The 9,877-nt window shown below is 35.4% G+C and overlaps 2 protein-coding genes across 2 annotated transcripts; both read right to left on the minus strand.

Moving 5' to 3' along the window:
• Positions 1-787: 787 nt before the first annotated feature.
• LOC110739504 (leucine-rich repeat extensin-like protein 4) lies at positions 788-2,153 on the minus strand. Its single transcript, XM_021919952.1, has one exon. It carries the CDS (start codon positions 2,108-2,110, stop codon positions 965-967), a length of 1,146 nt encoding a protein of 381 aa, XP_021775644.1. The 5' UTR covers positions 2,111-2,153; the 3' UTR covers positions 788-964.
• A 1,673-nt stretch (positions 2,154-3,826) lies between these two features.
• LOC110739505 (ADP,ATP carrier protein-like) lies at positions 3,827-9,082 on the minus strand. Its single transcript, XM_021919953.1, has 4 exons — positions 8,931-9,082; positions 6,641-7,137; positions 4,579-4,953; positions 3,827-4,423 (listed from the first exon to the last, which is right to left on the minus strand). Exons 2-4 carry the CDS (start codon positions 7,121-7,123, stop codon positions 4,127-4,129), a joined length of 1,155 nt encoding a protein of 384 aa, XP_021775645.1. The 5' UTR covers positions 7,124-7,137; positions 8,931-9,082; the 3' UTR covers positions 3,827-4,126.
• Positions 9,083-9,877: the final 795 nt, after the last annotated feature.

Here is a 9,877-nt window from a genome sequence, read left to right on the forward strand (position 1 = left end):
GATGCTTTTAATCAAGCTCTTAGCACTTCAGCTTGCCTTACGTGGGTTATGTTGTTGATAGCCCAATTGCACAAGGTTTGCACTACTATCTAAGAAGTCTAATCTCTTATAAAGGTGGTAGGCTTGTTTAGCTAATAGTATATGTCTAGATTATGCAAGTTCCTTATTCATTCCCAATCCGCCCTGCTGCTTATGGCTGTACATAAGCTCTTTCTTCCGCCAATAAATTGGTTTTCTATCTTTACCTGACTGCCACAGGAATTGAAGGAGGTGGTTATTTGGCACATGATATTAGTCGGGCATAGGTAAATAGACAGGATAGATATATGAGCAACTAGAGTAGAGTTTATGAGGATGACATTTCCATCCGGGAAGAGTTTACAAAACTTCCAAGAAAGAATTTTCTCATCAATTTTTTGTATAAGGGCCCTGAGTTTGGAGGTGGTGCGTCCATCAAGTTCCATAGGACATCCCAAGTACATTCCCAACTCCTTAGTATCCTTTAACCCTAGCGATTTTCTCATGAGTCTAATGAAGGTGAGGGTCAGGCCTGTAGCTGATCTAGGGTAGCCAAGGCACTTGCCCAGGGTCCGCAGATAGAGAGGGTCCATTTTCTCTCAGTTTTAAGTCAATAGTATGAGGTTATAAATATTATGTGTGCATATCCCATTTTTTTCGATGTGGCTTGGTGGTTAGCTGACTTTGAAACCACCAACGATGATCACGGGGTGATTGTTATAACTTTAATTTTTGAGTTTAAAAATAAAAACAAAATAGCTTTATTACGTTTTTGAGAATTTAGAAACCATTATAATATCAAATTTTATATACTAGCTACAAGATACCATTATGATTACACCTAATACGTGCAACGCACAGTATTCAAATCTAGTAATTTAATACACTGTAATAAAACATGCAATCATTCATCCCTCCTAGTATGACAAATTATACACCAAACAAACTAAGAGTTATCACAATGATACTCCTCACACTCAACCGGGTGCTCCAATATTGCATCACATACCTTCTTACTCCTTTGTAGCTTCTTCCCCGGCAAGCAATTACGACGATCATCGAACACGACCCCCATTGATGTCAAGTTCCCACAAAGTCCTTGCTCCTCGCAGAAGAAGTTGTAAGAAAGTGTAAAATTTGTTAAGTTTGGCAATACACATATTCCATCAGACACTTCTCCACTCATCATATTATGAGCAAAATTTAGCTGCTCCAAGTGAGCTAATCCTGCTATACTATAGGGTATCCGACCTACTAATTGATTGTAACTCACGTCTAATACCCGCAACTTATACAGGTATCCAACTTCCTCTGGCAAACACCCTGTTAAACTCGTGTTGATCAGTAAAAGTTCTTCGATGGAGTTTGCGAAGTTTGCTATGCTTGGAGGCAAGCACCCACCAAATTTGTTATTTGCAAAAACAACCACAGAGGCTGTGGACATACCTAAGTTAGACGGGATTACACTAGTGAAGCGGTTGTTATTGACAAAGATTGCATCAAGGGACTTATTATTGAACAGTTCAGAAGGAACTGATCCTTCAAACTCGTTGTATCGAAGATCAAGGTATTTGAGGGAGGGCAGGGAGAGTACTACAGATGGAAATGGCCCCACAAAGCGGTTGTTACTAAGATCAAGTTCATACAAAAGGGTAAGGTTGGACAGAGTTAGTGGAAGGATCCCACAAAAGCGGTTGCTGTTTATATGGAGGAGAGCGATGTCAGCAAGAAGGCCGATTTCATCTGGAAGGAACCCAGCTAAGTCCAGATGATTAAGGTCAATACCCGAGACAACAGTGGTGGTGTTGTCGTCGATTGCAGGTCCACAGTATATTCCTCTGTAGCTGCACACAGAAGGTCCTACCCAGTTGGAAGTGTAGTTTGTTGGGTCAGAGTAGATGACCTTTTTCCAAGCTTGGAGAGCAATGTACGCCTGGTTGAGCTTGGGATTAGCAGCAGAAGACTGTGAGTTCTTGTGATTGTGATGAGGGTGGGAATGGTGAGTGTTGTGTTTTGTTTCGAGTTTGTGTAACAGCGAAAACAGATATAATACATGAAGAAGAAAAGAAGTTTTTGATCTTTGTGAACCCATTTTGGTGTATGCTGTGGAAAATACTTTATGACCTTGCAGTCCTTTTGTAAGGTTTTTAAAACTTCATTTTCAATCAATCATAGTCTTTTCGGTCTTCTGTATAATCATCCTATGACAATCCAAAAGACGGCCTATTCATTCAGTGATATCAGTGAGTACAGTATCAGTTGTTTTCCATGGTAGTTGAAGATTAACATTTGTAAAGGATATTGTTGTTGGGATATGGTTCGTAACCATAAGTGTGTCGTTTGAACAAAAGTGGTCTGTAGTCTGTACATTCAGAACTACCAAGCTTGAAAATCAGACAGGAAGATAAGTTATCGACAACGATTTTCCTCCTTCCAGTGTTGCTTTTGGTGCTCTAAGTAGTGGAATTGGAGAAAGACTGCATGTCCTCCCAGCACTAATATGAAAAAGTATGACATAACTTCATATTTAAGGAAAGGGATACTTTGAAAGTCTTGCGAATGAGCGAATTTTCTTCCAAGAACCACCAGAAGCCTGTTAGGTTCAAAGATAATTTATTATTACCACAGATAAGTCAAGCTACAGGCTTCCAAGTTCGTACTAAAATTTATCAAATGTTTCCAATCTCATCGTAGATTTCAGAGGAGCCACTACCTAGAAACTGGATAAATTTTTATAATGCTGAAAAAATGTAGTTCAACCAAGATGCCTTAGCTAGTTAGCTTACCATGATCTTTTACAGATTCACGATAAATCAGTTGAGTTAAATGATCGATATTTTTGTTTGCGAACCACTATCAATTAGATGACTTGTAACTTAACGAAACTAATTCCATAAGGTTACTCTTAAGCATGGATCAAACCAATAAACGAATGAGCAAAACTCGGAAGCAGGACATTATACATCACAAGACAGCCCAAGTAGGGCGTGGTCACTGGTCAGCATGTTGATTATTAAGATACTATTCCATTTCTAATTAAAGTGGGATGTGAATTAGCCTAAAATATTCACTCTCATTCATTGACAATTCCAACGTAATAGGATGAGAGATTGAAGGCTCTTGTGCTTGTTGATCTAAGCTATCGTTCCATTGTGGTCATCTTGTGTAATTACTGATTGAGGAATAGCAATTGAGGTTTTGAATCTGTAAGATGATCATAACCACCAGTGAATTCACGCATGAATCCATAATAAAAACGCAATCTTAAGGAAAAACAAAGGTTATATAGAAAATACTCTTATGAATATCTATAACTATAACTATAGTAAGAACCGCTTACATCACCTTTATGCACATGTTATTTAAAAAAAATTCACCAAAATTGCTCATGTCATCTTTTCTCTTTCCTCTTTTTTGTCATTCCAAATTCAAGATTGGAAAAATAGTTCTCAATTAAAAATAAATTAATAAAAATGTGAACAAACATTGATTAACCAAAAACGTATAAATAAAGTTTCTCTTTTCAAAAACCCTCCTTTTGTGAATCAATTATTTTATACTCCATATGCAATATTGCACGAGTAGTCAAGTACTAATCTAGTTTACAATAAAATCCTACCACCACCTATAACTTGTCAATCCATCCGTCACCAGTTTTCTCCAATTGCTGTTAGCTGAATATCAGAAGCAGCTTGTGATTGCCAACCATTCATGAATGAAGAAATTACCTACAAGACAATGGAGTGGGGCAAAAAAGAAGAAACCTATGATGAACAGCTCGACTTAATTAGCAAACAAGATAGATAAATAGTACTAAAAACGGCAATGGCAGCAACTCTCCAAATTTAACAATTTCAACAAAATACATTGTTCAATTATTTCATATTCATGGCACAAGCCATGCAAGAGTAAAATGCAAACCTGAACTTGAGCATAAATAACAACACTTCAAAATTCAGAAAGACAGTCTTGTGAAGATAAACAATCACTAGTACGAGGAAGCATAAATAGATATGTTGGTTCTATCAAAATTATTCTAATATTATACGCTTAAATAATGACCAGAAGACACCGGTGTTCTTTTAATATTGATCGTCATCATAGGAACTTAGCCGCCACCAGAACCATATTTCTTGCCTAGGAGAACCAACTGTAGCTTGTCATAACCAGCAAGCACACCAGCACCTGCAACAGCACGCAAAATGTTGGCACCAGCCCCCTTGAAGAGAGATTTTGTGCCTTCCTTCTTCATGATCTGTTGAAATGCATCAATAGAACTCTTGTATTTAACTGCTTCTCCAGAGGTCATCATCATTCTTCTACGCACAGTGTCTATAGGGTAGGAAGCTAAGCCAGCACCGATTGTGATACCCCAACCAAGCAAGAAACTGGCAACAAAGCTATCCTGCAAGGATCATCATTACCAGTATTAATTAACAACTGGAAGAGTATTGAGCTTTGAGCTATCCCTAAAACAAAATCGTACACATGCAGAAGCATTTGTGAAGCATAAAAAACTGACAGCATGCAGAAATAACTTGTCAAGAACAGGCATATTACCTGTAGTCCATCAACCAACACCACAGGTTTAAGTGAATCATACATTCCAAAGTATAATCCACGGTATACAATGATTCCAACACACGAGATAGTGAAACCACGGTATAGCCCAGCTATACCATCTGTTTTGAGTGTTTTCTTATAAACATCAATCATACCATTGAATTGCCTATCACCACCGCCTTTCTTCGCAATCTTAGCATCATTAGCCAGCCGAGTCCTAGCATAATCCAAAGAATACACAAAGAAAAGTGATGTAGCACCAGCTAAGCCACCAGATGCCAAGTTTCCAGCAAACCATTTCCAGTATCCATCCTTGTCTTTCTTGAAATTAAACATCCTCTTAAAGTAATCCTTGAAAGCAAAGTTCAGAGCCTGTTGGACAAACACATCAATCACCAGTAGCACAAAATATAATGAGAAACAAAAAGGCAAAGAAGAATTAAAAGAGTAATGTATATAGCAAACCCATTATACTTGACTCCACAATGGAATTTTTAACATCTAATGTATGTCTTTCATTCTCAAACACCCTGTTATCTCTTTCTAGGAAAAGAAGAGTTAAGAGACTTGTGTACTTAGCAAAGCCATGAAATTAAACATCACTCTTTGATCTAACTCATTTATCTACTATGGCCTTGTTTGGCAATTAGCTATTTGTTGTAGGTTGTTTTACTCCTTGGTTTGACCATATATTTATATCAGCTGCTTTTATGTAGTATTGGACTACTGTTAATTTACAAAGATGTTTGATAAATTTGATATTGGTTGTAGCTATGAAAAATAACCTTTAAGGACATTACTCGCACTTCTTTTCATACTAGGCTGTCTTAAAGTACTTGCAATACTTTTACAAAGAGCATAGTGTCTAAAACCACTATTTTTATATTATTTCTCCCACTTTAATTTGGTCCAGCTCCTATTTAAATACAGTATAATAAAATACACCAAAAACCCCATTAAATATAATTAAAATTCTCACCTTTTTTCCCTTCCTTACACCATCACATGATCTATTTGGGTTCGTCAAATAGCTAATTTGCGGTCTTACTGAAGTAAATATCCACCATTGTGATTTCCTGAATTGTAGTTGGATGCTATATTTAATGTTAATGACTAGTAGGTTATTAAGCAAAATATGCGAAAAGGACAGTTTGTTTTTAGGCTTTTAGCTCCTGATGTTGTGGCCTTTACAGTACTAAAGAAAGGAAATTAATTTTTGAGGGTAACATAATGTATGAAGCACTATGAATTTCTTGTGTGCCAGCTCCTACGAAATATACATAGTTTGATTTGTTGCTGCTGTATAACAAACAAAGAAGCAAGATAGCCATAATTACAGTTTGGTCAGGGTAGAGTTGGTTGAATGTATTTGATCCAATCGATGATTAAGTGAGGAAATGATGGAAAGAATGAAATAAAAAAGAAACACTCAATTAGGTCATTATCATTTAGAGTTAGCAGGCGACTTTTGGACTCGTAATGAGCCTTGATGTCACGCAGACTTGACCAAAATGTTACTAAAGCCATTTGAGATTGGACCTCAGATTTTTACATTAGGCTTGATTCGCTTGATAAGCTCAAGCCACTGGAATATGAGCTCACAAAGCTTCGAGCCTTGTCACGCAGCACACCCATATTTGGAATGGGCTCAAAGGTTCTACACCACTGAAATTGAGGATTACAAGCGAAAAGCCAAGCCCAAAAAGCTAGTAAAGCTAGCTTTTCATTTTTGCCTGAGCTTTTGGCAAAAATAAGAATCAAACACTATTTTTTTAGCTGCTTGACCACTTTAAAAATTCAAAAGTCAATGAAAAAACTAGCTAAAATCCATTCACCAAACACCCCCTATGTTTCTCACTCTCTCTTAATTCTAAGCGCTTGGTCTTCTCTAGCCCCAGATACAAGACATGAAGACAATAGAATTAAACAAACTACTTTACTACTACTCATGATATGGATTCATGACATTCATCAACAAGATACAAGGGGCTAGATAAGTCAAAGAAGAAATATCTTCTGCTTCATGGCACAAGCCAAAAGAAAAAAGAAAGCTACTGACCTGGGTAGGAAAGTATCTGATAACATTAGCTGTGTTTCCTCTCCAAAGCGAAATCATGCCTTCATCTTTAATGGTTCTTGCAAAACAATCAGATATGCCCTTGTATGGTTCAGATAATCGGCCAGTTTTAAGCATTTCATCTTGATTCTGAACTAAGAGCTTAATTCGTTCAATGGGTGCAGCTGCAGTCTTAGAAACAGCTGCAGAAACCCCTCCCATAAGAAAATCAACCACGAAGTTTTTCTCTGCTTTCTCAGCCACTGCAGGCACAAAAATCGGAGAGGATAGTGGAGATACATTTGTCAGGCCAGTACCCTGGTATGAGTACAACACAGGATTCTGTAAGCATCCATTTACATAGGGACTGCTGAAATTGTGAGCTCCACAGTTCCTAGCTTGCAAACTGGGTGCAAATTGAGAGATGAAGTTAGACTTCCCTTGTATCTTCTTATATTCTGACGGATACCCTAACCCATCCGCCATGTTTGACTTACAACCTGCAAAGGAACAACATGGAATTAACCACAATGAAAAACACTTTAAGCAGTCAACAGAATGATAATTTAGTAAAACCGCTATGTTTACTTTTGGGGAACAACTCAGAGAATATAGCTGAAGGCGTTACCAGCACAGGTAATCAACTTAGACAAATGCTATGGCTATTTGGAAAATGAATAAATCGGAGTATGGTTGATGGGTAACAACTTATCCTATAATCTTCATTTATACTAATATGTATAGTCATTCTCAAAAAACCAGTCTACAGCAGCATAAAGGACGACATACACTAAAAAATGACATCATTATAGACCTAAAATTACACAAATATAACTATGCCCTGAAACAAACAAATAAACAAACAGAATAATAATGAACACGAAACATGCATTTTTTCTTTTATATATATTTTTTTACCTAACATTTGGAATCTTTTTGTGAGACAATAAAAAAAATAAAAAATCAAAGTTGGAAGACCAAAAAGAATTGGATAGAGTATAAAGTAACAGTCAATGATAAACATAATAACGAAGTGAATCATACTCTGTAAAACAACAGAACAAATAAACTGCAACCAAATAACTTTCATATATGAAATAATTCACATTTTAACAATATCATTACAGTATACTATCTATAATATTAACACTATAAGGTAGAGAAACAAACTAATAATGAAAGTTTCCTTTTTTATTTTTTCAAAAAGTAACAATCAATGATGTACTTGTAGATAATAAATAGAGGGTTGCATACTTGCATTATGTAAACGTAAATAATTCATAGTAAGCAAAGTGCATTGATACATAAACAAAGAACAAATGCTGAACTTAGTTTTCTAGCAATACAAAAAGTCAATCATATGTTATAGCGAATATGGATAAAAAGAAAGACAATGGAAATACAGAGTATGTTACGAATAATACAAGAAATAAGGGAAGGCCAATGACCCATTAGTTGATAGATGTTGGATTTGATAATTGACGGAGTATTTTATTTAATTTTCATATAATATCAAAAATTATTCAAGTTCTTATTATATTAGAATCTTGTAAATCAATTTTGATTATAGTCTGAAATTATAAAAACAAACCCAAAATTTATAAAAGTAAAATAATAATATACAGTATAACATATTGCAAAATGCACTAAAATAATAAGTCAGATATAACAATGAAAAAATTATTCTAAGGAAAAGTATGCGATTAAATAAATGAAAAAACGAAACGGATATAAATATGTGAAATTATATTAACATCGTACAAACAATCATACTACACATAATAATAATAACAATAATAATAAAATAAATAAAATAAAATAAATTAAAAAACCAAAAACAAAAACAAAAACAAAACAAAACAAAAAATTAAAAGACAGAAAATTAATAGGATCATCTCCTAAATCTATCTAATTCTGTTGTTAAGAAATTTACGTGACAAATGAAAGTACGATCTATTTTCATTGTTCGATCCTATAATAAATGATTATAAGCAACAACCTACAATACATTAGCAACAAAATTTGAAGGAATTATCACATTAAGCTACAAAAATCAGATTAAATTCTTCTCGATTAAGAATATCAACGTAAATTGCACATAACGAAATTTGAGAAACATAATCTATTATTATAATTTTGCATAATTTCAGAAATTATTGCCAAAAATTCAAGAATTTACCTTAAAAGGGCGCTTAATGGAATATAATTGACAAAAAAAAAATTAGCAATAAAGACTAAATTCAGAAATTGATACTTGATGATTTAACAATGAGGGAGGAAAAAAAAACCTAACCTTTGAAGCTTCTTCAATGGAGGAGAGAAATCTAGAAGGTGGAGGAGAGAGAAATGTGCAGCGTAAAAATTAGAAGGTCCTAAAATATGAAAATGTAGGAGGTAGATTTATGACACGCGTAAATAGAGTAATGACAACCGTTACTACGTATATTTTGAGGAGAGTTATAGACTTTAGTAGTGTTACACTGTAGCGTAAAAAGAAAAAGAAAAAATAAAATAAAATACGTTGTACGAACTACGAAGTAGTCATTCTCGATATATACTGTACCTGGTATGCGGGATCAACATACAAGATACAAGTATATACCAGGGACCAAGGTACTATTGTCATTTCATACACGCTAGTGTGAAATTTTTAAAAAGCTTGACTCAACTCTTAGCTTATGATATTTCTATTTTGACTTAACTAGGGCGGTTAACACACGTGATGCGCAACATTGCCAGTTATGTTCATAAATCTCTTTCAATTTGGTCTTATGTCACAAATTTAGTTTTTGGGTTCTTTTTTTTCGTTTTTATAAGAAAAAAAAAAGGTAGGCGAGCATTTTATTATAGCAAATCAATATCCGCCAAGGCTAGAATACCTTGAGGGAAAGAATCAATACAAACACGTTCCACGCTACTCCCCGACGAGCGATCGAGTGGGACACGGTATTACAAGCCCCGTCTAACATGAGCAACTTTAAACCAATCAAAACTTAAGCTATCATTCTACACATCCCCAATAATCAAGAAAAAAGGACTAGCACTCTTCCATGTACCCCAGACTGCATTCACGACATTAAGAGCATCGCTTTCGATCCACACACGCTTGTAACCAAGCCTTAAAGCAACCTGAACACCACACCGAATAGCCATTGCTTCAGTTATGCCAAGGCTTGTGAGTGCACTCTTCGCACAGCAGCAAACAGCAACACCCTTTCATGGTTACAAGCAGCAACCCCC

This window comes from Chenopodium quinoa, unplaced genomic scaffold (assembly GCF_001683475.1).
Source record: "Chenopodium quinoa cultivar QQ74 unplaced genomic scaffold, ASM168347v1, whole genome shotgun sequence".
NCBI lineage: Eukaryota > Viridiplantae > Streptophyta > Magnoliopsida > Caryophyllales > Amaranthaceae > Chenopodium > Chenopodium quinoa.